The sequence below is a fragment of the Scyliorhinus torazame genome, chromosome 19 (assembly GCF_047496885.1).
Source record: "Scyliorhinus torazame isolate Kashiwa2021f chromosome 19, sScyTor2.1, whole genome shotgun sequence".
Taxonomy (NCBI): domain Eukaryota; kingdom Metazoa; phylum Chordata; class Chondrichthyes; order Carcharhiniformes; family Scyliorhinidae; genus Scyliorhinus; species Scyliorhinus torazame.
In genome coordinates, this window is record NC_092725.1 from 124,932,494 (window position 1) to 124,959,990 (window position 27,497).

At 49.0% G+C, this 27,497-nt stretch overlaps 1 protein-coding gene across 1 annotated transcript in view; it reads right to left on the bottom strand.

Annotated features, from left to right (window-relative positions):
- The window catches only part of ptprq (protein tyrosine phosphatase receptor type Q), a 304,885-nt gene that overhangs the window by 211,031 nt on the left and 66,357 nt on the right, over positions 1–27,497 (bottom strand). Inside the window, exons 17-19 of the mRNA XM_072485165.1 lie at positions 23,074–23,239; positions 18,371–18,531; positions 10,913–11,021 (exon numbers count right to left, since the gene is read on the bottom strand). Of these exons, the coding sequence (XP_072341266.1) occupies positions 10,913–11,021; positions 18,371–18,531; positions 23,074–23,239 (436 nt within the window). The remainder of the gene's footprint in view (positions 1–10,912; positions 11,022–18,370; positions 18,532–23,073; positions 23,240–27,497) is intronic.

A 27,497-nucleotide genomic window follows, 5' to 3' on the forward strand; every position in this document is an offset into this window, starting at 1 on the left:
ACTCGAAACATTAGCTCTTTCCTCTCCCTACAGATGATGCCAGACCTGCTGAGATTTTCCAGCAATTTCTCTCTCTTTAATCTCATAGAGCTGTCTTTCAAACACATTTGATACTGAAAAAGACACATTAAAAAAACACATTCAAGTAAGTTAAATCCTCTCACGTGGTCAGTCTGTTGTAAGAACACTTTTGAACTTGCTAATCAAAGATAATCCTTTATTAACCTCTTAAAATTGCCAATCAAATGGTCTACAAAAGCTCTGTTGAAATAAGTGGTTATGCTCATTCTGCAACTCAGGCAAGCATTCATAATGGGTTCAGCTGTCATAACAAACAATTTACAAAGTACAAACAATGAAGCCTACTGGCTTCCGGTTGCGGCTACGCGGAGCTAAGCCGCACGATTCAGAGGCTCCCGCTATCACGGACTTTCGGGCTCTTTAGAGGAGACCCAATGGAAATTTTATTGAAGACAACCCGTGGGGTTCAACTTTTATGGACCGGACCAGAAGTGAAACGGCCGAAAAAGCGAGGGAAGAAAAGCAAAATGGCGGCGGCCGGGGACAAAGCAGAGTGCGGGCCGGAGCTGCAGGAGTTCATCAAGCGCTGCTTCGAGGAGCTGCGGAAGGAGATGCTGGCGCCTATGTTGTCGGCAATTGAAGGACTAGGGATGACACAGAAGGCCCACGAGGTAAAGATCCAGGAGGTATAGAAAAGAGTCAGTGAGAATGAGGACGAGATCTTGGGCCTGGCGGTGAGAGTGGAGCAGCACGAGGCGCTGCACAAGAGGTGGGCGGGAAGACTCGAAGACCTGGAGAACAGGTCGAGAGAAAGAACCTGCGGATCCTAGGTCTCCCTGAAGGAGTGGAGGGGGCCGATGCCGGGGCATACGCGAGCACGATGCTCGGGGCGATAATGGGCGCGGAGGCCCCTTCAAGGCCGCTGGAGCTGGATGGGGCACACCGGGTGCTGCCGAGGAGGCTCAAGGCAAACGAGCCGCCAAGGGCGATGGTGGTGAGATTTCACCGGTTCACGGACAGAGAGAGGGTCCAGAAATGTGCCAAGAAGGAGCGGAGCAGCAAGTGGGACAATGCAGAGATCCGAATATACCCGGACTGGAGCACGGAGGTTGCAAAGAGGAGAGCGGGTTTCAACCGGGCCAAGGCGGTGTTGCAGAGGAAAGGAGTGAAATTCGGAATGCTGCAGCCAGCGCGACTGTGGGTCACATACAAGGATCAACGCTATTATTTCGAAACGCCTGAAGAGGCGTGGACCTTCATACAAACCGAAAAGTTGGACTCAAACTGAGGGTTTGTGAGGGTGGGGGGGATGTTTGATGTGTGATGGTTGTTGTATATAGGGGGTCAATCACGCGCAGGAAATGTTACATGGGCTGGGGGAGAGAGACAAGGCCGTGACAGGAGCTGCGCCAGAGGGGCCGTGCGGGCTTCGGAAAGCGCGGGGTTTTTCCCGCGCTAGGGAAGAAAGGCGGGAAGGGGAATGGAGGAACGTAGACTGAATGGGACACTCCCACACGGGGAGGTCAATGGGACGGTGGGGGAAGCCGGGGTCAGCAGGTGTCAGCTGACTTACGGGAGTGATATGGGGGGAGCAAAAAAGCTAGACAAGGGTCTAGCGGGGGGGAGGGGAGGTGGGGCGGAGGGTTGCTGCTGCACTGGCCGAAAGGGAATGGGACACAGAAGAGGTGGTCGGGGCGGGGGTCTCCCGGCTGGGGGACTGGAGGGTGAGGGCGGCGCGGACACGGGACTGGCCTAGAAAAGGAGATGGCTAGTCGGCGGGTGGGGGGGGGGGGGGGTGAGAGCCCCTCCAATCCGGCTGATAACGTGGAGCGTGAGTGGCCTGAACAGGCCGGTGAAGAGGGCCCGAGTGTTCGCGCGCTTAAAGGGACTGAAGGCAGATGTGGTCATGCTCCAAGAGACACATCTGAAGGTGGCGGACCAGGTCAGGTTAAGAAAGGGATGGGTCGGACAGGTATTCGGGGCTGGACGCAAAGAATAGAGGGGTGGCAATATTGGTGGGGAAGCGGGTGTCATTTGAGGCCAAGACTATCGTAGTGGATAACGGAGAGCGATATGTGATGATGAGCGGTAGGTTGCAGGGGACGTGGATGGTGTTGGTAAATGTATACGCCCCGAACTGGGATGATGCAGGATTCATGAAGCGCATGTTGGGGCGCATTCCGGACCTGGAGATAGGAGGCCTGATAATGGGAGGGGACTTCAATACAGTGTTGGACCCGGCACGGGACCGCTCCAGATCAAGGACTGGAAAGAGGCCGGCGGCGGCCAGGGTGCTTAGGGGGTTTATGGATCAGATGGGGGGAGTGGACCCATGGAGGTTTGCCAGGCCGCAGGCCAGGGAATTTTCATTTTTCTCCCACGTGCACAAAGTCTACTCCCGGATAGATTTCTTTGTCCTGGGCAGGGCGCTCATCCCGAGGATGGAGGGAACGGAGTATTCGGCCATAGCCGTTTCGGATCACGCCCCGCACTGGGTGGAACTGGAGCTGGGAGAGGAGAGGGACCAACGCCCGCTGTGGCGGCTGGATGTGGGACTGCTGGCAGATGAGGTGGTGTGTGGGAAGGTGAGGGGGTGCATCGAAAGGTACTTGGAGGCCAACGACAACGGGGAGGTGCGGGTGGGGGTGGTATGGGAGGCGTTGAAGGCGGTGATCAGGGGAGAGCTAATCTCCATCAGGGCTCATAGGGAGAAGACAGAGGGCATGGAAAGGGAGAGGTTAGTGGGGGAGATTTTAAGAGTGGACAGGAGATACGCAGAGGCCCCTGAGGAGAGATTACTTGGGGAAAGACGACGTCTCCAGACGGAGTCTGACCTGTTGACCACAGGGAAGGCAGAGGCACAGTGGAGGAAGGCGCAGGGGGCGACTTACGAGTATGGGGAAAAGGCGAGTCGGATGCTGGCACACCAGCTCCGTAAGAGGATGGCAGCGAGGGAAATAGGGGGAGTCAAGGATGGAAGGGGAGCCATGGTCCGGACTGCGACGAAAATAAACGACGTATTCAGGCCTTCTATGAAGAGCTGTACAGATCCCAGCCCCCAGCGGGGGAAGAGGGGATGAGACGAGGGTGGCAAGCAAGAGGCGGCTGGTTTGGGGGCACCAATTGGGTTGGAGGCGCTGAGCAAGGGTTTGGGGAGCATGCAGGCGGGGAAGGCCCCGGGACCGGACGGGTTCCCGGTGGAGTTCTACAGGAAGTACGCAGACCTGTTGGCCCCGCTACTAGTGAGTACCTTTAATGAGGCAAGAGAGGAGGGGACCCTGCCCCCGACAATGTCGGAGGCGACGATTTCCCTGATCCTAAAGCGGGACAAGGACCCACTGCAATGTGGATCGTACAGGCCGATCTCGCTCCTCAATGTGGATGCTAAGTTGCTGGCAAAAGTGCTGGCCACGAGGATCGAGGACTGTGTCCCGGGGGTGATCCACGAGGACCAGACGGGATTTGTAAAGGGCAGGCAACTAAACACCAATGTGCGGTGGCTCTTAAACCTGATAATGATGCCATCGGAGGAGGGAGAGGCAGAGATAGTGGCAGCTATGGACGCGGAGAAGGCCTTTGACCGAGTAGAGTGGGAGTACCTCTGGGAGGTGCTGCATAGGTTTGGGTTCGGGGGAGGGTTTATCAGTTGAGTTAAGCTCCTTTACAGAGCCCCGGTGGCGAGTGTAGTGACGAACCGGCGGAGGTCGGAATACTTTCGGCTGTACCGAGGGACGAGGCAGGGGTGCCCCCTGTCCCCCCTGTTGTTTGCATTGGCGATCGAACCCTTGGCCATGTCATTGAGGGAGTCTAGGAAATGGAGGGGGGTGGTCCGAGGGGGAGAAGAGCATCGGGTGTCGCTTTATGCGGATGACCTGTTGCTGTATGTGGCGGATCCAATGGAGGGGATGGGGGAGGTCATGCAGATTCTAAGGGAGTTTGGGGAGTTTTCGGGCTACAAGCTCAATGTAGGGAAGAGTGAGCTTTTTGTAGTACAGGCAGGGGACCAAGAAAGGGGGATAGGGGATCTACCGCTGAGGAGGGCGGAGGGGAGCTTTCGGTACCTGGGGATCCAGATAGCCAGGAGTTGGGGGGCCCTACATAAACTGAAACTGACGAGGTTGCTGGAGCCAATGGAGGAGGACTTCAAAAGATGGGACATGTTCCCGCTCTCGCTAGCGGGTACAGGGCAGTTGGTCAAAATGGTGGTCCTTCCGAGGTTTCTTTTTGTGTTTCAGTGCCTTCCCATCATGATCAGCAAGGCCTTTTTTAAGAGAGTAGGTAGAAGTATGATGGGATTTGTGTGGGAGAATAAGACCCCGAGGGTAAGGAGAGGGTTCCTGGAACGCAGTAGGGACCGAGGAGGGTTGGCGCTGCCAAACCTAGGGAGCTACTACTGGGCAGCAAATGTGGCGATGATCCGCAAGTGGGTGATGGAGGGAGAGGGGGCGGCATGGAAGAGGGTGGAGATGGCGTCCTGTAAAGGAATGAGCCTAGGAGCGTTGGTGACGGCACCGCTGCCGCTCTCGCCATCAAAGTATACCATGAGCCCAGTGGTGGCGGCAACACTAAGGATCTGGGGCCAGTGGAGACGGCACAGGGGTGCAATGGGAGCCTCGGTGTGGTCCCCGATCAGGGGTAACCACCGGTTTGTCCCGGGGAGGATGGACGGGGGGTTTCAGAGCTGGCATCGGGCGGGGATTAGAAGAATGGGGGACCTGTTCATTGACGGGACGTTTGCGAGCCTAGCGGCACTGGAGGAGAAGTTTGAGATACCCCCGGGAAATGCTTTTAGATATATGCAGGTGAGGGCGTTTGTGAGGCGACAGGTGAGAGAATTCCCGTTGCTCCCGGCACAAGAAATTCAAGACAGGGTGATCTTGGGTGTATGGGTCGGGGAGGGCAAGGTGTCGGCAATATACCAGGAGATGAAGGAAGAGGGGGAAGCGCTTGTAGAGGAGCTGAAGGGTAAATGGGAGGAGGAGCTGGGGGAGGAGATTGAGGAAAGTCTGTGGGCTGATGCCCTGGGTAGGGTTAACTCCTCCTCCTCGTGTGCCAGGCTCAGCCTGATACAATTTAAGGTGGTTCACAGAGCGCACTTGACGGGGGAGAGGTTGAGTAGGTTCTTTGGGGTAGAGGACAGATGTGGAAGGTGTTCAGGGAGTCCGGCGAACCATGTCCATATGTTTTGGTCATGCCCGGCACTGGAGGGGTTCTGGAGAGGAGTGGCGGGAGCAATATCTCAGGTGGTGAAAGTCCGGGTCAAGCCAAGCTGGGGGCTAGCAATATTTGGAGTAGTGGACGAGCCGGGAGTGCAGGAGGCGAAAGAGGCCGGCATTCTGGCCTTTGCGTCCCTAGTAGCCCGGCGAAGGATCTTGCTAATGTGGAAGGAGACGAAGCCCCCCCAGCGTGGAGGCCTGGATAAACGACATGGCTGGGTTCATAAAGCTGGAGAGGATTAAGTTTGCCTTGAGAGGGTCTGCGCAGGGGTTCTACAGGCGGTGGCAACCGTTCCTAGACTATCTCGCGGAGCGTTAGAGGAAGGTCGGTCAGCAGCAGCAGCAACCTAGGGGGGTTGGATGAGCAAGAGAAAACATGAAGGATTTGGGAAACTGGCACGTCCGGGAGAGGGCCAGTGTACAAAGCTATGTAACATATTGTTCTTACCATGTATATATCTTGCTCTGTGCGATTTCTTGTTATTTTGTCACAAGGGGGGGGGGGGTTATTGTTTGTAAGGGTGAAAAATTGTGTTAAAAAACTTTAATAAATATATTTTTTAAAAACAAACAAACAATGAAGCCTACTGAAATTGCAAAAACAGAAGGCTATGGTTTTTTTAAGCTCCAGCAAATGGCCTGCCAATAAATATATTCCAGGAGCAGTTGTAAAAATCTACCCCCAGTAACCTTCTTTGACGATCAGATTTTTACTTTTCTTCGATGGGAAAGCTGCACAGCAATTTCATGTCCATTTTAAAGGGCTGTGAACATTTAAATCACTTCAGGTCATGACACATTGAATTCTCAAGCACTGATTTCTTCAGGTTTTGTTACAACTACACTTTTTCAAACGGGAAAAATACTCTTAATACATCTCAACACTCATACAATACAGATTAACGTACCTTTACAGGACAGAGTCCTATAACCAATCACTGCAGTAAAACCCACCTGACTTACAATACAGCATAAAACTGTTAACCCTGAAATAGCTTTTTTTTGTATTTCAAAGGCTGTCAATGAAAGAATTACAGGAACAGGTGATTTTTCTTTTGGTTCCTTACTTGGCACTGGAGTTCCCCCTGGCTCTTGATACCTGTGAGGTGCAGGGAACCATGTATCCTTACAGAAGGGGAATGACCTGAGAAACATCGCAAGGATGAGAGAGCTGCTTGTTGGCAGGTTGGTCTACCTTTATCCAGCGCAGACGGAAATTGCCAGAAATATGAATGAGGGCAGGAATCACGGAATTAAGCTCCACCTGTCATTTTTAAACGACTCCTGAAACTGTCCAACTGAGTAAAAGTCTGGTCCTTTCTGTCACTTATGTCCACAGAAGCCGGAAGCAATAAACCTGATCCAAACTGAGGATGGGACCAATGCAAAGCCTCCAACCTATGATCCAGGTAGATTAACTTGCAATGATACAGACAATCTATAAGAAGAACTGAGTGGGTGATTCATAATTAACAAAGAAGTCAGAGGATGTGCTATTTAGATTATCATAGAATTTACAGGCAGAGGCCATTCGGCCCATCGAGTCTGCACCTTGGAAAGAGCACCCTACCCAAGATCAACACCTCCATCCTATCCCCATAACCCAGTAACCCCACCCAACACTAAGGGCAATTTTGGACACTAAGGGAAATTTATCATGGTCAATCCACCTAACATGCACATCTTTGGACTGTGGGAGGAAACCGGAGCACCCGGAGGAAACCCACGCATACATGGAGAAGATGTGCAGACTCCGCACAGACAGTGACCCAAGCCGGAATCGAACCTGGGACCCTGGAGCTGTGAAGCAATTGTGCTATCCACAATGCTACCGTGCTGCCCCGATAGAGCTTAATGCTATTAAGAAGAGGTTTAGGAGGTGTCAGACCATGACCATTTATCAGTCAAATGACGAATTCAGGGGCCCTGTCATGAAAAGACGAATATCTGCAAAGTATTAGAACCAAATGAACAATGACTCCGGAGATGCTTGGCAGGAATGGTGGAAATGTTCAAGTCTTCCTAGGACATGGCTTCTGCATGTCTCCATCGCTACTGGGTCAAAATGCTTGAGATAGATACATTTCTGATTTTAAAACGGGTTAAAGGGAAATGGCGGAACAGGCAGGGAGATGGATTTGAGACCTGGAAGAGATCAGCCATCTGATTGAATGGTGGAGCAGGCTCAAAGGGCTGAATTTCCTCCTTCTGCTCCTAATTCCTATGTTCCTATGTTCAAGGCTATTTTCTCTGATGCTATCAGAGACGGGGGGCGCGATTCTTCAACCCCCACCGGGTCGGAGAATGGCCGGGGGCTGGGGTGAATCCCGCCCCCGCCGTGTCCCGAATTCTCCGCCACTAGAGATTCGGCGGGGGCGGGAATCACGCCGCGCCGGTCGGTGGGAATCGCGCCGGTCGGCGGGAATCGCGCCAGTCGGCGGGCCCACCCCCGGCGATTCTCCGGCCCGCAATGGGCCAAAGTCCCGCCGCTGTCAACCCTCTCCAGCCGGCATGGATTGAACCACCTTGTGAACGGCGGGACAAGGCGGCGCGGGCGGGCACCAGGGTCCTGGGCGGGGCGCAGGGCGATCTGGCCCGGGGGGGGGTTGGTCGTGGTCTGGCCCGCGATCGGGGCCCACACCTTTTCTTCCGCCTTTGCCATGGTCTTCACTATGGCGGAGGCGGAAGAGACCCCCTCCCCTGCGCATGCGTGGGGATGACGTCAGCAGCCGCTGACGCTCCCGCGCATGCGCCGCCCGGCGAAGTCCTTTCGGCGCAGGCTGGCGTGGTGCCAAAGGCCTTTCCCGCCAGCCGGCGGAGCGGAAACCACTCCGGCGCGGGCCTAGCCCCTCAAGGTGAGGGCTTGGCCCCTAAAGGTGCGGAGCACCTTTGGGGGCGGCCCGACGCCGGAGTGGTTCCCACCACTCCATTATGCCGGAACCCCCCGCCCCGCCAGGTAGGGGAGAATCCCGCCCAGGTTCTCTACAATGCATTGCATCTTGGAGCAAGGGGCACATGTCGGGCGGGATTTTCCAACTGGCCCCGCCGTGTGTTTCGTGGCGGCAGAGGCAGTCCGCCATTGACCGGTAGTGGGATCTTCTGGCCCGGCCACTGTCAACGGGGGTTTCCCATTGTACGCACCCCGCAGCAGGGGTTCGTCGTCGGTGCGATCAGAAGACTGAGCCAGAGGGAACGGCCAGAAGGTTCAGACCACACAGAGGTTTCTTGATATCTAACTTTAGGGATGTTTAGCGGAAAATTATTTTCCAGCAACCCACTTTATTTTAAGGTAAATGTCTAAACAAAGGAGAACAATCCAGAGGAAGATCATTGAAAAAGCTGCGAAGCTTTACAGTCTAGACTCACCTATAATGGGAAGGGAATTGGCAAAATACAAGATGACACCTAAAGCTGTGAAACAGTGTCCAACAGAATACAACATTTTAACAGAAGGCACAAAACTGAAATTGCGACATATTCTTAAAATAGGACAGACAGTTAATTAATTAATCCTGTGACTATTGCAACAAAATACCTAAATAGGATGTGGGATTGTCAAAAAAGGTCACAGGGGGCAGATTTTTACAGCCTCACCTGCTGGCGGGATTTTGTCGTCCCTCCGAAGTCAATGGACCTTTGATCGGTTTGTCGCATTTTATGGCTCCATCCTACAAGGGCCGGGGCCATTAAATTCCATCTTGCGTTTTTTGCACCTCCCACAAATATTATATAATATCATACAAATGCTAGAATTTTAGAATCACTTTAGACCCCACTCGTCCGAATCAGTTTTTAGCGTTTGGCATTAATGGTGTGGTAATGGTCTCAAAATAGCAACGGCAGCCTCACAATCCGCAAAATGCCAGCAATAGGGCAGGGTCCTTCTTCAAGGTGCCATCCTCCTAATTCAAGCTATAGCTGCTTCAATATGGAAAATGGGACCTTCTGATGCAAATAGGACCCTGCCTGTCATTTTAGGTGTGAACTGGTCGAAGATTGCACAGTGTAGTTCCACAGGTGATGAAGAGGGCCTCCAGTTTGGAGCCCTGAAATAAACCACTCTGCTTCCAGATTTCAGTGAAGCTCGGCTCTCAAAGTGACTGGCAGAATGCGCAGTGGACCAACTCACTTCCCAAAATCAAAATCAAAATCTACAGTATCCTTTCTCATAAAGGAAATTAAAACTATATTTTATTATTTATTCCTTTCTAAAATTAAAGGGCGGGATTTTCTATCCCCAGCCCGGCCTGTTATGTGGCGGTGGAGACGGCCAGCCAGTTAGCCAGCAGGATCTCGCCACTGTCAACGTTTTTTCCCGTTGTTTGCCAACCAGGAATCTGAGGAGGCGGGAGGGAGGGGGCAGTGTCATTGTCAGCAGGAATGGCAGGGGAATTTCGGCAAAAGTCATGAGGTCTTGTCGCACTTTGAGTAGTACCCTGGCCAGAGGTTCTGAGCTTGAGTCCCATCAAAGGACTTGACATGGCCAAACGGGCTGACTATCAACCTGTAAATCCTTCTGATGCACATCAATGACAGGCGGTAAGAACAGGAGAGATTCTGGTCAGCCATGCGATGGAAAGAATGTTGGAGACTCCACCATCACCATCCATAGCTCCAGACTGCAACATACATTGAAAAGTATGTTGCAGCCGGACTCCCTGAGTGAACTCTAACACACCACCACCAGAGATAAAGTTGTCTTGAAAAGAAAATATGGTTTTCCATGAATATAATGCTGATATGCTAGTAGTGCTAAATTACTAACTGTGATGAATGTAGAAACAGGAATGGAAACATTTATGGACACTGAATATAGCTGATAAACCAAGCAAACAATGAAACTAAACACGTTTCAACATTTAATTTTGTCCGCCTTATGTCTATGTCTTATGTGGCCAACTAACGTTTTCTTCTTACGATAAAAAAAATGCTTCAGCAATTTTCATTAACGTTTTATATTCTTTTTTTAAAATCAAGTACTATCAGTTATTTATTTCATTTTTGGGATAGCCTACTGAAATCTCCAATCAAGAGCTGTTTTCCAAAACGTTATTCTGAGTGGTTTGAATGAACTATCTATTCTTTTGTAATAATATTGAGATATCCTAATCAAGGAATAGAAGAGAGTAGTTAACTTTGATATAATTTGGTATAAAAGTGATAACTTTCATAAACAGAGCAAATTGGTGACTGTTGGTATTAAAACCTGTTTTTGTCTGGAATTTATAATCACTTAATATTTATGAATGTTTACAAAGTTCATAAGGATGTCATTTCTTAATTCTTGTCCAAAATATTTTTAAATTGATTTGAAGCCCTCATACTTTTTGGTTATGGCAGAAGCTGTCCTGTGTATCTGGATAGAGGTTCTGCATTGCATTCTGACAAGTTAGGCAATTGCAGCTCTTGAATGTCATAGAATTCCGACAGTGCAGAAGGAGGCCTTTTCGCCCATCACGTCTGTAGGAGCATCCTATCTAGGCACCTGCTCTCACCCTATTCCCAAAACCCATTAACCCCACGTAATGTTTTGGACACCAAGTGTCAATTTAGCGTGGCCAATCCACCTAACCTGCACATCTTTGGACTGTGGGAGAAAACCTTTACTGGAGATTTCAGGGGGTTTGTATTTGTTGCATTGGGCTCAGGTTATTAGACATACCAAGTCTACTTACTCGTTTCATTTGTTGTAAATGATCTGCTGACAGACTTGCTAAACGATGAAGAAACTGAGGAGACCGTGATGGTGTACTGTATACCTGGGGTAGCATCAGAAACATCAGCCTGGTACAGTACAAAGACAAAATACAGGTTACTATTTGATATGAAATTTCTGTTGAGCAAAAAATACTTATTAAGCATTTTTTGGATACATTCTTTGCCTGCTGAATCGAAGTTTATTAGGTCAATTTTCATTTACTTTGAAACTACTTACTATATACAATAGCTCTCAGTTTCCAATAGACATTTAACTAACTAGCGTAAAATAACCATAATCAAACTTACAGAATATGAAACAGTTTATTTTAGAAATAGAAAACCAGAATACCTCTATCCGCGTAGCTCCAAATATGAATGCAGTGAAAGATAAAATGCAAAATACCGTCATTACTGCAGTTACTTATCACCTCAGCCAGACTAATTCAGCTGTACTCTGCCGATCGGATAGTAATACGAGTCACATAATTAAATATTTAAGTAGCCTGTCAGGCAGGTGCGTAACTAAGGTTATTGTGCAGAATATCACCACACTGCCTGCTTTACACTATTCATGAATCTCTAGGAGATGATTGTATGTCAGGTAAATCTCTGGAAACATCTTACCAGTTTTATCAGAAGCAACAAAATCGAAAGATCAAAATAAGGCCTTATTTTCATCGCTACTGAAGCAGTTCTAACTCCACCAATGGGTGAACAGTCAAACACGCGAGGCAAACATACAACTTCAGAGCAGGAGTAGACGTCTTGGCACTTAGAGCCTGATTCTTACCTCAACCCCGCATTCCTGCCTACCCTCAAGAACCTTTCACCCCCTTGTCAACTAAGAATCTATCTAGCTATTCCTTAAAAATATTCAAAGGCTCTGCTTCCACCGCCTTTAAATGAAGAGAGTTCCAGAGACTCTGTGGTAGTCGGTATTAGGGGTATTACGGTACCCTGAAGGAAGGTATTATTGAGGCTAGCAACCGTCCCTGGAGAGCTCAAGTAGTGGTTGTAAAGATCGGGGAGAAGCATAGGATGGTCATCGATTATAGTCAGACCATCGACAGGTATACGCAGCTCAACGCATACCCTCTCCCCCGCATATCTGACCTGGTCAATCAGATTGCACAATCCAAGGTCTTTTCCATAGTGGATCTAAAATCCGCCTACCACCAGCTCCCCATCCGCCCTAGCGACCGCAAATACACTGCATTCGAAGCAGATTAATCATAGGTATTAATCATAGAATTTACAGTGCAGAAGGAGGCCATTCGGCCCATCGAGTCTGCACCGGCTCTTGGAAAGAGCACCCTACCCAAGGTCAACACCTCCACCCTATCCCCAGAACCCAGCAACCCCACCCAACACTAAGGGCAATTTTGGACACTAAGGGCAATTTATCATGGCCAATCTACCTAACCTGCACATCTTTGGACTGCTCTACGTCCTCCCTCACCTCTGCGCTGCCACGCTCCTAGGGATAGATGGGCGGCTCTACCACTTTCTAAGGGTCCCCTTCGGTGTCACAAATGGAGTCTCGGTCTTCCAATGGGAGATGGACCGAATGGTTGACCAGTACGGTTTGCAGGCCACGTTTCCGTACCTCGATAACGTCACCATCTGCGGCCACGACCAGCAGGACCATGAAATTCCTCCATACCGCAAAAATCCTTAATCTAACCGACAACAAGGACAAATGCGTGTTCAGCACCGACCGTCTAGCCATCCTCGGCTACGTAGTGCATGATGGAGTTATAGGCCCAGATCCCGAACGCATGCGCCCCCTCATGGAGTTTCCCCTCCCCCACTGCTCCAAGGCCCTGAAATGCTGCCTGGGATTTTTTTCATATTATGTCCAGTGGGTCCCCAACTCTGCGGACAAGGCCCGTCCACTAATTCAATCCACGTTTTTTCCCCTGACGGCAGAGGCCCGCCAGGTCTTCAGCCGTATCAAAGCGGACATTGCAAAGGCCACTATGCACGCAATTGATGAAACCCTTTCCTTCCAAGTCGAGAGCGATGCGTCCGACGTAGCTCTGGCGGCCACCCTCAACCAAGTGGGCAGGCCTGTTGCCTTCTTCTCACGCACCCTCCATGCTTCAGAAATCCGCCATTCCTCAATTGAAAAGGAGGCCCAGGCCATAGTAGAAGCTGTGCGGCACTGGAGGCATTACCTGGCCGGCAGGAGATTCACTCTCCTCACTGACCAACGGTTGGTTGCTTTCATGTTCGATAATGCACAGCGGGGCAAGATAAAGAACGATAAGATCTTACGGTGGAGGATCGAGCTCTCCACCTGCAACTATGAGATCTTGTATCGTTCCGGGAAGCTAAACGAGCCTCCTGGATTGGTTTGGATTGGATTGGATTTGTTTATTGTCACGTGTACCGAGGTACAGTGAAAAGTATTTTTCTGCGAGCAGCTCAACAGATCTAAGTACATGGGAAGAAAAGGGAATAAAAGAAAATACGTAATAGGGCAACACAACATATACAATGTAACTACATAACACCGGCATAGGATGAAGCATACAGGGTGTAGTGTTAATGAGGTCAGTCCATAAGAGGGTCATTTAGGAGTTTGGTGACAGTGGGGAAGAAGCTGTTTTTGAGTCTGTTCGTGCGTGTTCTCAGACTTCTGTATCTCCTGCCCGATGGAAGAAGTTGGAAGAGTGAGTTAGCCGGGTGGGAGGGATCTTTGATTATACTGCCCGCTTTCCCCAGGCAGCGGGAGGTGTAGATGGAATCAATGGATGGGAGGCAGGTTCGTGTGATGGACTGGGCGGTGTTCATGACTCTCTGAAGTTTCTTGTGGTCCTGGGTCGAGCAATTGCCATACCAGGCTGTGATACAGCCCGATAGGATGCTTTCTATGGTGCATCTGTAAAAGTTGGTAAGGGTTAATGTGGACATGCAGAATTTCCTTAGTTTCCTGAGGAAGTATAGGCGCTGTTTGCTTTCTTGGTGGTAGCGTCGACGTGGGTGGACCAGGACAGATTTTTGGAGATATGCACCTCTAGGAATTTGAAACTGCTAACCATCTCCAACTCGGCCCCGTTGATGCTGACAGGGGTGTGTCCAGTACTTTGCTTCCTGAAGTCAATGACCAGCTCTTTAGTTTTGTTGGCATTGAGGGAGAGATTGTTGTCGCTGCACCACTCCACTAGGTTCTCTATCTCCCGCCTGTATTCTGACTCGTCGTTATTCGAGATCCGGCCCACTATGGTCGTATCATCAGCAAACTTTTCGATGGAGTTAGAACCAAGTTTTGCCACGCAGTCGTGTGTGTACAGGGGGTAGAGTAGGGGGCTAAGTACGCAGCCTTGCGGTGCCCCGGTGTTGAGGACTATTGTGGAGGAGGTGTTGTTGTTCATTCTTACTGATTGTGGTCTGTTGGTCAGAAAATCGAGGATCCTGATGCCCTATCCCGCGGCACATGTGCCAACGCACAAGTGGACCGACTCCGGGCCCTCCACAAGGACCTCTGCCACCCGGGGGTCACTCGATTCTTCCATTTCATTAAGACCCGCAACCTGCCCTACTCCATCGAGGAGGTCAGGACCATCACCAGGGACTGCCAAATCTGCACGGAGTGCAAGCCGCACTTCTACAGGCCAGAGACAGTGCACCTGATAAAGGCTTCCCGTCCCTTTGAACGCCTCAGTACGGACTTCAAAGGGCCCCTCCCCTCCACCGACCACAACACGTACTTCCTGAACGTGATTGACGATACTCCCGGTTCCCATTCGCCATCCCCTGCCCAGACATGACCGCAGCCACCGTCATAAAAGCCCTCCACAGAATCTTTACACTGTTCGGTTTCCCCGCCTACATACACAGCGATAGGGGATCCTCCTTTATGAGCGACGAACTGCGTCAATTCCTGCTCAGCAAGGGCATTGCCTTGAGCAGGACGACCAGTTACAACCCCCCGGGGAAACGGACAGGTAGAGAGGGAGAACGGAACGGTCTGGAAGACCGTCCTACTGACCCTACGGTCCAGGAATCTCCCAGTCTCCCACTGGCAGGAGGTCCTCCCGGATGCTCTCCACTCCATCCGATCACTGCTATGTACCACGACCAACCAGATACCTCACGAACGTCTCCTTGTCTTCCCTAGGAAGTCCTCCTCCGAGACCTCGCTCCCAACCTGGCTGGCAGCTCCTGGACTCATCCTACTCCGCAAACACGTGCGGGCGCACAAGTCAGACCCATTGGTCGAGAGGGTCCACCTCCTTCATGCTAACCCTCAATACGCGTACGTGGCGTACCCCGACGGCCGACAGGATACGGTCTCCCTATGGGACCTGCCGCCCGCTGGGTCCCCACCCACACCCCCACCACCAACCCCACCCTCCCTCCCACCGGCGCACCCCACAGCCGCCCCCTTCCCAGGTGGATCGGTTCTCCCACTGGTCCTATCTAGGGGTGATGAAGCTGCCGAAGAAGCCGAAGCCACGCTCATGGAGCCACGGATGCCCAATCCAGCGCCTGCATCACCGCCGAAACTGCGACGATCGCAGATGGCAACCAGGACCCCCGACCTACTAACTGCTTCATTTTGAATGTAAATAAATACTGTAAATAGTTGCGACATGTAACGAGGCAAAACACTATATGAATGTGTACCGGTCCCACCATAACCTCCACCTCTACCACTGTATAACGTGAGACCATCCTCCCCGCCGGACTCTTTTTTTTAACAGGGGGTGAATGTGGTAGTCGGATTTAGGGGTATTACGGTACCCAGGTTGATGCTGTAAGACCATTGGTGTGGGAGGTACCGGAGACAGCAATATCATTGGTGAAGCCTGCCTGCTGGCTCCGCCCAGTAAGGCGGAGTATAAGAGCCTGTGACTCCCTAGCAGCTGCATTCTGTACCTGCGCTGCTGGGGGAATCATCTAGTCCAATAAAGCCTTCAATTGTCATCCAATCTCGCTTCTGGAGTTATTGATCGAGCATCACTCACGACACTCTGAGAGAAAGAAATTCTCCTCATCTCTGTCTCAAATGAGTGACTCATTTTTATGAAGTGACCCCTAGTTCTAGATTCTCCCTCAAGAGGAAGATTGGGGTAAATTCTCTATCCCAGGACACTCGAAGTGCGTTTCATGATGGGACGGAAAATCCAAAAATCAGGATTGGGGCCGGGTGTCAGCAGGTGCTGATCCGAATGCGATGTTCCAACCCGCCACTAGTTCACATGTCAGCGGGACGATGTAAATAAATGTAAATAGGTTTTTAATGACCTATTTTCATCCATTTAGCGGGCCCGACACCCCAATATCTGGCTCTCTGGCGTCCTAATCTCCTGGGCTGGGAATCACATGGCGGGATTACTTTGGGCCTCACTAAACGTGAGCCTGACATGGTGGTCCTCGCCGTGGTCCAAGGGAGTAACTCCCTAAGGTAGTTGCTCCCAAAGTCTGTCCGGGGGCCACCATCTCCCCCCCCTCCCCCACACAATAACTACCTGCCCACCCTCTCCTCTACAAGACTCCCTTCACACCCCTCCTACCCTGAGACCCCTCAAACTGGGAGAACACCCCAAGTGACTTCTTTAATAAGGAGAACTCCTCCACCAGGGACCCCCAAGAGGAAACACACCCTCCCAGTGACTCCTTAAAAGGGAGACCCCCCCCAAGGAACCCATGAATAGGGAGACTCCCCCTCCCCCCCCCCCCCCCCCCCGCCCCCGCCGGAACGCCCCAACAGAAGGAACTCTCCCCCCCCCTCCCCACGGAGATCATCTAACTAACGGGACCCCCGTAGAGACCCTCTCACTAAAGGAACCCCCAATAGGGACCCCCTAACTAAAGGGACCATCCACAGAACTCTCCCCCCCCCCCAGCCGCCCCAGAAAAGACACCCCCTGCCTGAAAGCTAGAGAGCAGTCCAGACAGGGGCAGTGAAAGAAATTACAGTTCTAACACTTAGCTGGAAGCTCCATGTGTCTATTCCTGGAAGGAGAACAGCTGTGACCTGTGTTTCAATCCCTCAGATCCATTAGCTGCAAGTCATTTATTCATTTCTAGTAATGATCTGTGATTGGCAGCTTCCACAAAGCAGCTGCAGCCTTGATTAATTCACCTCGCTTCATAGATGAGTGACTCTAAGTGCTGAAGCCCCAATTTTTACAAACATCAACCCCATCAAATGGCCATAAGTGCACTGCAATCATACGCTTGAGTGATTAGAATGCACTTTGTGATTGGGTCTACCTATTCAGGGGGTCCCTGAGTGGGGCTCCCTATTAAGGTGGTCCCTGGGGGGCACCCCATTCATGGGGTCCCTGCTGGGGGGTGGGGGGGCCTGCTAGTTCAGGGGGTCCCAGTGGAGGGGGGGTCTACCTATTAAAGGGTCCCGGGGGGATGTCCCTATTCATAGCGAGCCTAGGGGGGGTCTCCCTATTCAGGGGGCCGCTGGGGAGTCTCCATGTTAAGGGGGCCCTTGGGGGGGTCTCTCTTTTAAGGGAGGCGCTGGTGGGGGATGGGGAATTTAGTCACCCCCGTACTTGGGGGCATAGGGGGCATCAGCCAATCTGGGGGTGGGGGGCTGTTTTGCGGTGCGGGGGTAGAGTGAGTGGCTGGCCGCTCAAAATGGCGATCCGATAGCGGATTCCCCGGCGGAGTGGGGTGTCTTCAATGGGAAACCCCATTGACAAGTGGTGGGAATAGAGAATCCCACCGCCAGTGAACGGCGCGCTGCCGAGAAACACCCAGCTGGGGGTCCGGAGAATCCAGCACATGGTTTCCTTTTCACAAAACCATGTTGACTCTGCCTGATTGTCTTTTTCCAAGTGCCCTGCTATAACATCTTTAATAATAGATTTCAACATTTTCCCTGTACTAGATATTAGGCTAACTGGCCTGGAATTTGCCTATTTCTGTCTCTCTCTGTTTTTGAATAAAGGAGTTACATTTGCTATTTTATAATTTAATAAAACCTTCCCTGAATCTAGAGAATTCAGAAAATTAAAACAAATGCAACAATTTTATCACTAGCCACTTCCTTCAAGACTTTAGGATGAAGTCCATCTGGACCCGGGGATTTGACAGCCCACAGCACCAAGCTCAATACCACTTCCCTGCACACAATTTATCCGAGCTCCGAGCTCCCTTCCATTTCCTGATTTACAGCTATTTCTGAGATCTTACTTGTGTCCTCTAGAGTGAAGACTGATGCAAAACACCTGTTCAATTTAATCACCATCTCCCTAGTTTCCACCAGAAGCACTTTACAAGGGATCAACGGCAACTTTGTTAACTCTTTTCTTATTTAATTATTTATAGAAACTCTTACTATCCTTCTCTATATTTCTAGTTATCTTTATCTCGTACTCTAATTTATTAATCTTTTTGTCTTTTTCTACAATGTGACAATCACTCTGAGGACAAGGCCATTATAAAGGTCATCGTGAAGGTCATACCTTGAAGTTGCCATCTCCCTGGTCTGTGACAATAACAAAGCCTTGGTCAGGAATGAGATCCACTTTATAATAACCCACATATCCAACAGGCGCTCTCCAGAATAAAGTAAATGCTGTTGCTGAAATATTTGAAACTTCTAGCAGTTGAGGCCTTTCAGCTTCTTGAAATAAAAACAAACAGAAGCAGAAGTTTCAATTCAATATATTTTTGATGCAGCAATGGTGTTAAAGTGAAAGACTGATTATGAATAATGCTACATCTCTTATAGGATTACGCATAGTGAGTCGCAATTAAGTGTAGTATTCAGATGAAGCTAGGTTAGAGAAAAGCAGATAATTGGACCATGACACGCAAACATATTTCAACACCCATATTAAACTCATAGTCCTTAGTTTTTAAAATTACTCCTTTTTGATTTTACTTACTGCTAGTTGGAAAACTGCAATTTGGGAAGCAGGGATGCAAAATTGAATGGAGCATGGAAGCTTTTCTTCAATAAAGTCTGAAGAATGGGAACATGTATTTCTTTTTTAAATTAAGAGTGCCCAATTATTTTTTTCCAATTTAGTGGCAGTTTGGCATGGCCAATCCACCTATCTGCACATCTTTTTGGGTTGTGGGGATGGGACTGACACAAACAGGGGGAGAATGTGCAAACTCCACATGTACAGTGACCCGGGGCCGGGATTGAACCCGGGTCCTCAGCGCTCTGAAGCAGCAGTGCTAACCACTGCACCACCGTGCCGCCCTGGGAACATGTATCAATGAGGTATCATAGTGCCATTACTGGCAGGAGGTTTCAATAATCACTCGATAAGTTTACATCGGCAATTCCCATTCTACATGGAGGCTCAGAATTTACAATGCAAAGTTTACAAGATGTATTTGAAAATGTAATATTTTTATTATCCCATAAATAGCTGTACAATATTATCCCCCAAGCAACATATGTTTAAGTTATACTTCACTCTGGCATCGTGTAGGAAGAGAATTTGTTTGACTCTGTAATCCCAGTAATTATGCCAATTTGTGCCTGCTATGAACTTCTGATGCTGACACTGGAGGGATATCTGGGGTAAGGGTGAGATTTCATGTTTTGCATTGGAATAGTTCAGATTCCCAACATTTCATAGGAGCTGAAAAGTGCAACTTTCTATGTCTGTGCTAATCCCCAACCTGGAAAGAAGTTAAAGTGGCCTGATTAAATCTTTGATGAAGGAATCACATTTTTAAAACAATTATGGAAAATAACTGTTTTTTCGATTAAGAGGTCACACGATTCAATTTTGACTTGTATGAAGCTTGACAAACCAGAGAGGAGAAGTGGGGATGGGGACGGAGGGTGTTGCAGAGGGCCAGCCAACATTCTAGTGGAAGTAGCTGGGAGATCATGGAGAGAAAGAGATGGTCAATATCGCAGACAAAAACTGCTGGTTTTCGTGATGCATTCGATTATAGGATTTGAAGCCAAGCTCAGATTCAAACTGCATACTGAAGCTTTTATCTTTAGTTTCACCCTTAGATTTAAATGCAACAGCGCAATTCCATTTGTCAAAATGGAATTATGTTTGCTCAAGGCTGCAAGTTGGGAACTGGTACCATCGTGCTGTCAGGAGAAACAAGGCTGCTGAGTTTTCGATTTGAGAATCAATTAAGCTGAGGCTGCTTTTGAACTGAATGGGACGATGCACCCATTTGTGTGCAAAACTAAGAATGGTAATGGAACGAAGAACGCAGAGCAAACAAATCATCTTCCGCTAATTAATCACATTATAAATGTCCTTCCTCCCCCCCATTTATTCCCATGACTGGGACTGAATTCAAAAATTGTCAAAAATCCTGTAGGGCCGGCATCTTGGCGGAGGTTACAGATGTAACAATTTTCAAAGCCCTCCCACGCAGATACCAGATATGAAGTATTAGTAATTTATACTACAAGGTTAAGAAGAGTGTGAAAATTTACTGTTTTTAATATATTCCAGATAATTGTACAGTATTATCTCCCAAGCAACGTGTGTTTAAGTTATACTTCATATCTGGTATCTGCGTGGGAGGGCTTTGAAAATTGTTTCATCTGTAACCTACGCCAAGATGCCGGCCATGATCTCCTGTTGCTGGCCCTACAGGATTTTTGACAATTTGTGAATTCAGTCCCAGTCATGGGAATAAGTGGGTGGGAGGAAGGAGGGTAAATGATTAAATGTAAGCAGGGGTGATATAATGACATGCGTTGTTATTTCTTTTTTTAAATACATTTTGAGTACCTAATTAATTTTTGTCCAATTATGGGGCAATTTAGCGTGGCCAATCCACCTACTCTGCACATCTTTGGGTTGTGGGGGCGAAACACATGCAAACACAGGGAGAATGTGCAAACTCCACACGGACAGTGACCCAGAGCCGGGATCAAACCTGGGATCTCGGTGCCGTGGGGCAGCAATGCTAACCACTGCGCCACCGTGCTGCCCTATGCACTGTTATTTCTGTTCACATTGCTACTTTTGGTACCTGAACATAACCACCGAGGCGGGGCAATAGAAGTCAGGAGGTAGCCATTTTAAGCATAATTTGAAGGAATCCTTCCCGGGAGCAAGAAAAACGATTCGAAGCAGGTGTAGCACTCCTTCGCAATGCAGTCGCTTATGAATATTAAGCTTCAAAGAATTGAACTCCCTTGTTTCTATTTGAAACTGCTGCTCTCTTTCGCTCCCAATGATTCTACCCTATTCCTTCAAAGTGCAAATTTCTGTAAAAGGCAATTAACCAACCACAAAATGACCGACAGCTCAGCATGCTTACTCCAAATTGGCACGGTGGCTAATTAATGCCATACACAAAAGGTGTTGTATTGGTATTGTTCAGCTGATTGGCTTCATTTAACAGACTGAATTTCAAAACAGGTATCAGTTGTCCAAAGATCCTATTATAATAAGTTGGCAGGTGTGTTAAATCGATCAGTCATCATGCCATGGCACACAGGGATATGCTTATTTCCAGCATTCTGCTTTTACTGTTGAACACAATTTCTCAGCATCAATTTAACTCAAAATCATCAAGGATCACCAAGAGGGTTCATCTTTACCGAGTCCATCTCATTAAGTGCATCTCACCGCCAAGTATTATATTTATCAATGCATTGATTGGATAGCTCATTTTTATAAACTACTTTCACCTTGTAAACCTGATTTTGAAAAGCAGTCAAATATGGAAAATGTCTTGCTGATATAATCCATGTTTTGAAGTGAGTGACACTTTATGATATTTTATGCACAAATTGATGCAAGTTTACAGTGAAAGGATATACCTGATATATCACATACCCTTAACGCATAAAGGTTTAATTTCAGTCTGCAGGATGTGTAGGTTTGTCTATTGAAACCGTCTGCTCTGGTGAGAATGATTAAGGAGTATTGATAAAGACACCTAACAAGCCCCAGAAGTTGCTTACCATCAAATTCGACAAAAGGGAGTAGGCAAAGACGGGGGAAGCTACCATGAACCAAACTGCACAGTGTCCAGCAAGAAAATCCAGCCCATAGCTTGCCTCCCCCTCTGTAATCCACAACTCTAATGTCCCAACTCACAGCAATTCCCATTCACCCATCACTCCATATGTTTGCTGCAACAAAAGCAAAATACTGCGGATGCTGGAAACCTGAAATAGAAACAGTAAATGCTGGAAATGCTCAGCAGTTCTGGCAGCATCTGCAGGGAGAGAAAGAAGAGAGAGCGAGTGGGTTAGCGTTTCAGGTCTGTGGCAAAAGGTCTCTCGCCAGGATGCTAAGTATTTCAAGCATTTTCTAAGCATCCCTGACTTTAGTCACTCTACCACAGAATCCATAGAATCCCTACAGTGCAGAAGAAGGCCATTCAGCCCTTTGGGTCTGCACGGGCCCTTCAAAAGAGCAACTTAATTAGGTACACTCCCCCACCCTATCACCATAACCCCACCTAACCTGCACATCTTTTGGACACCAAGGGGCAATTTTTTATCATTGGCCAATCCACCTAATCTGTACAGCTTTGGACTGTGGGAGAAACCCGGAGAACCCAGAGGAAACCCACGCAGACACGGGGAGAACATGCAGACTCTACGCAGTCACCCAAGGCTGGAATCAAACCCGGGTCCACGGTGCTGTGAGGCAGCAGTGCTGATCACTGTAACACCGTGCCGCCACCAATAGTGGTCTTGCCTTCAAAACACACTAACCTTTCCCTCCCTAAACCTCTGCCTCTCTTTCATCTTGTAAGATGATTTATTGCTTTGACCAAGTTTTTGGTCACTTCCTCTTATAGTTCCTTTTGCAGCTTGAGGCCAAATTTTGTTTGACAACAAATCTTCGGACATTTAACTTTAAATGCAAATTGTTGTAGTCATTGTCCTTTATATAACAGTATCCACACTTAAAGGCAATTAATTGGTTACTAACAGTTTTGGGATGTCCCGAGGAAATGAAAGGTTTTCTATAAATCCAAGTAATTTTCTGTTTGCAATAGTTTAGGGGGGCATTTCTAGGGTGGTTTTCCCAATTGGTTGTTGTACCACAACAGGAAAACCTTGAAAAAGTCTTGGATGCAGAAGCTCTTCCACTGAAATTACAGCAAACAAGTTCAAGGAACCCCGCGGAAACTAACTTCCAAATTCTTTAAAATTCACTTGAGGATTGATAAGGAGAATGAGAAAGATATTCAAAATTCTCACTTCTTTTTAGCCTTTTCTCAATTATTACACTCTTCTCCATCCCTTTAATTGTTGTTATTTGGAATACGTATTCCGCTCCTGGAACGAGATCTTTGATCATGAAACCGGTGCCACGGAGAATTGTTCTCTTTGTAGTTCCATTGATTACAGATAAATGGTACCTTAACTGTGAATAAAGTCAATATTACAATTTTAAGAACAGCATTTTGATTCATCTAGTGTGCCACAGATGCAAAAATATATGGATTTATATAGTTTCTGAAAATGTTGTAAATAGAGGGATATGCAACTGAATGTAGTTGGTACTTTACAAAAAATGATCCAAATATTGAGTATTCTGCCTTTGTTATTTAGGAAAGGAAAACCATCATACTTCACCTAAACAGTTAGATCTCCTCAACACAACCATGTAACATCACCATGACCTCCGTGGAGCGGCAATCGGAGACACACCTAGTTTCTTAGCTTGAAATCCAGGCGCCCCTTTCTCGCTTGGTCTTCCGACTCAGGTCAGGTTTTTAAAAATTAATTTACGGGATGTGCACGTTGCCGGTTAGGCCAGCATTTATTGTCCATCCATATTTGCCCTTCAGAATGTGGTGGTAAGTTGCCTTCTTGAACCCCTGTAGGGTGGTGAGTGACCTGGAGGGGAACCTCCAGGTGGTGGGGTTCCCAGGTATCTGCTGGTCTTGTCCTTCTAGATGGTAGTAGGCGTGGCTTTGGAAGGTGCTGGAAGGTGAACCTTGGTGAGTCACTGCAGTGCATCTTGTAGATGGTACACACGGCTGCCATGGTTCGTCGATGGTGGAGGGTCTGAATGTTTGTGGAATGAGGAGCAATCAAGCGGGTTGCTTTGTCCTGGATTGTGTCGAGCTTCTTGAGTGTTGTTGGATTGTTGGAGCTGCACTCATCCAGGCAAGTGGAGAGCATTCCATTACACTCTTGACTTGTGCCGTGTAGATGGTGGACAGGCTTCGGGAAGTGGGGGTGGGGGGGGAGGTCAGGAGGTGAGTTACTCGCTGTAGGATTCCTAGCCTTTGACCTGGTGATGACAGTGTAATGGAGTGGGTTCCTGAGGCCCTTGTGTAGGCGGCAGCAAAGGACACATGTGGCACTAGTTGCCGTAGAGCAGATAAGTTTAAAAGGCCAGCCAGCTTGAGAAGCCAGAGAGAAGGAACATTTGTGAGGTAAGTCGGTAGAATTGGAGGGCTGAAGAGGTGCGTTTGGTTCTTCGGGGCTTGGTCAGTTGGTCAGAGGGGTCGGGGTGTGGAACTGGGTCGGGTGGTTGAACTGGGGTGGGTGATCAGATGGGGGAGTCAAAGGGGTGGTCAGCTGTGGGGTCCAGTGGTCAGATGGGTGGTCAGTGGGGGGGGGGGGGGGTAGAGCAGCCTGGGGTCCCAAGGGGAGCAAGGAGGTTGGGGAGATAGTCAATACTACAGCGAGGTGGGAGTTGGAAATGATATTAATTCTTCTAACTTTTCCGGGCTAACTATTGCTGTAAGACAGTCAAGACATTCTGAAGCTTGTGACATTTGAACTTCCTGGGTAATTGCCATGTAATTCTTACTACGGGACCTTCGGAGAGGGGGGAGGGGGGGGCGACCTCCAGTGCATCGTTGGTCCCAAGCACAGAGCTCAGAATTGTGGGCCATTGTAACATCTGAAAAGAAGGATGCCTGCATGGAATGTTTTAATATACAACCTGTTCAAAATATCCATTGGATGGCCTCCCGAGAAGCTGAATAGATCTTAGTGAGCAGATTGATGTGATGTATTCCATGATCTGAGAGTCATGGCCACAATTGCACTTCTGATCATCCCTCATCTTCTACATATGGAGCAGGTGGCCACATTACCCTTTCCCATTGTAGGTTTGGTTGAGCGCTGCCCACTGTTGTCGATGGGGGTCAAAGCCAGAACATCTGCTATTGGATTAGTATGGGGAACTTGATGACAACCTGCATTTGGTATCAGCAATTTTTAAATTAATTTGTGCGATGTGAGCATCACTGGCTCGGGCAGCATTTATATATATATATAGGTACATCCCTAATTGCCCTTGAAAAGGTGGTGGTGAGCTGAGTTCATCAACCGCTGCAGTCCATGTGGTGTAGGTACAGCTGTTAGGGAAGGGGTTCCAGGATTTTCACCCACCCAGTGGTGATGATCCCATGTGTCTGGCAGCCTTGCCCTTCTAGATGTTAATGGTCGTGCATTTGTAAGTTGCTGTATTAAGGAGCCTTGGTGAGTCCCAACAGTGCAGCTTGCCGATGGTACACAATGCTGTCATTGTGTTTCGGTGGTGGAGGGACTGAATGTTTGTGGATGGGGTGCCAATCAAGCGGGCTGTTTTGTTCTGGATGGTGTTGAGCTTCTTGGTTGTTGTGGGAGCTGCACTTATCCAGGAAAGTATACAGATACAGCAGATAATAAAGAAAGCAAATGGAATGTTGGCATTTATAGCTAAATGAATAGAGAATAAAGGGAAGGAAGTGTTGTTGCAACTATACAAGGCATTGGTGAGACCACAGCTGGAGTACAGTGCACAAGTTTGGTCCCCTTATTTGAGGAAAGATGCAGTGGCATTGGAGGCAGTTCAGAGGAGGTACACTAGATTGATTCCAGAGATGAGGGGTTTGTCTTATGAACAGAGATTGAACAGTTTCGACCTATACTCTTTTGAGTTTAGAAAAATGAGGGCCGATCAAATTGGAGTATACAAGATGATAAAAGGTGTGGATAAAGCAGATGTTTTCGCTTGTGGAGCATTCGAGAATGAGAGGTCATCGTCTTAGGATAAGAGGTAGCAAATTTAAAATGGAGTTGAAGAGAAACTACTTCTCCCAAAGGGTTCTAAATCTGTGGAATTTGCTACCCCAGAGTGTAGTGGATGCTGGGATAGTGAGTAAATTTAAGGAGGAGGTACACAGATTATTAATTGGTAGTGTATTAACATCTGGGGCGACATTCTCCGACCCCCCGCCGGGTCGGAGAATCGCCGGGGGCTGGCGTGAATCCTGCCCCCGCCGGTTGCCGAAGTCTCCGGCACCGGAGATTCGGCGGGGGCGGGAATCGCGCCTCGCCGGTTGGTGGGCCCCCCCGCTCGATCCTCCGGCCCGGATGGGCCGAAGTCCCGCCGATAAATTGCCTGTCCCGCTGGCGTGAATTAAAGCACCTAGCTTACCGGCGGGACAAGGCGGTGTGGGCGGGCTCCGGGGTCCTGGGGGGGGCGCGGGGCGATCTGGCCCCGGGGGGTGCCCCCACGGTGGCCTGGCCCGCGATCGGGGCCCACCGATCCGCGGGCGGGCCTGTGCCGTGGGGGCACTCTTTCCCTTCCGCCTCCGCCACGGTCTCCACCATGGCGGAGGCGGAAGAGACTCCCTCCACTGCGCATGCGTGGGAAACTGTCAGCGGCCGCTGACGCTCCCGCGCATGCGCCGCCCGGAGATGTCATTTCCGCGCCAGCTGGCGGGGCAACAAAGGCCATTTCCGCCAGCTGGCAGGGCGGAAATTCCGCCGGCGTCGGCCTAGCCCCTCAATGTTGGGGCTCGGCCCCCAAAGATGCGGAGCATTCTGGACCTTTGGGGCGGCGCGATGCCCGTCTGATTGGCGCCGTTTTGGCCGCCAGTCGGAGGACATCGCGCCATTTCGGAAGAATTTCGCCCCTTAATTCTAAAGGAACTGATCCCTCAAATCATTATTCCAATGTGAGAATTAAGCAGTTTCATGGAAATCCTTTTATATGAGCCACATAACCCCCAGCCAATTTTCCCCATCCCGCTAAACCAGAGTTCAACAACAGTTTGCCCATTTTCCTTTCTCTACCATTTATGCTGGGTGATCAAATGATGTTGCTTTAAGAATTATGTTGCTTGAATTAGGAGCTGCTTGGGCTGAAACCCCAGGACTAACATAAAGTCCACAACAAAAATGTCAAAATTAAAGCAGCCTAATCTTATTACTTAATGAATCAGATTATAACCTGTGCAGTAGGATTGACTTAGAAGCAAGTTAATTAGTGGCATTGAGTGAATTGGGTTATCTACTTAAAAAATTGAGGGCTATTAGAGAAAGCAGTGTTGGAACGGATTGTGTATCTGGCATAGAAGTGGTAGCAAATGTGTTGAAAGGTTATGGAGAACGGGCAGGACGGAGGAGTTAAGGCCAGGATGAGAACAGCCATGATCGAATGGCGGAGCAGACTCGATGGGCCAAATGGCTTAATTCTGCTCCTATATCTTATGAACTTATGACAGTGGAGAGTATTCCATCACACCCCTGACTTGAGCCTTGTGGATGGTGCACAGGAGATGGGAGTCAGATGAGTTACTCATTGCAGGTTCCTAGCCTCTGACCTTGTGAGCCACAATATTTGTATGGATAGCCCAATTCAGTTTCTACAATGGTAACCCCCAGGATATTCA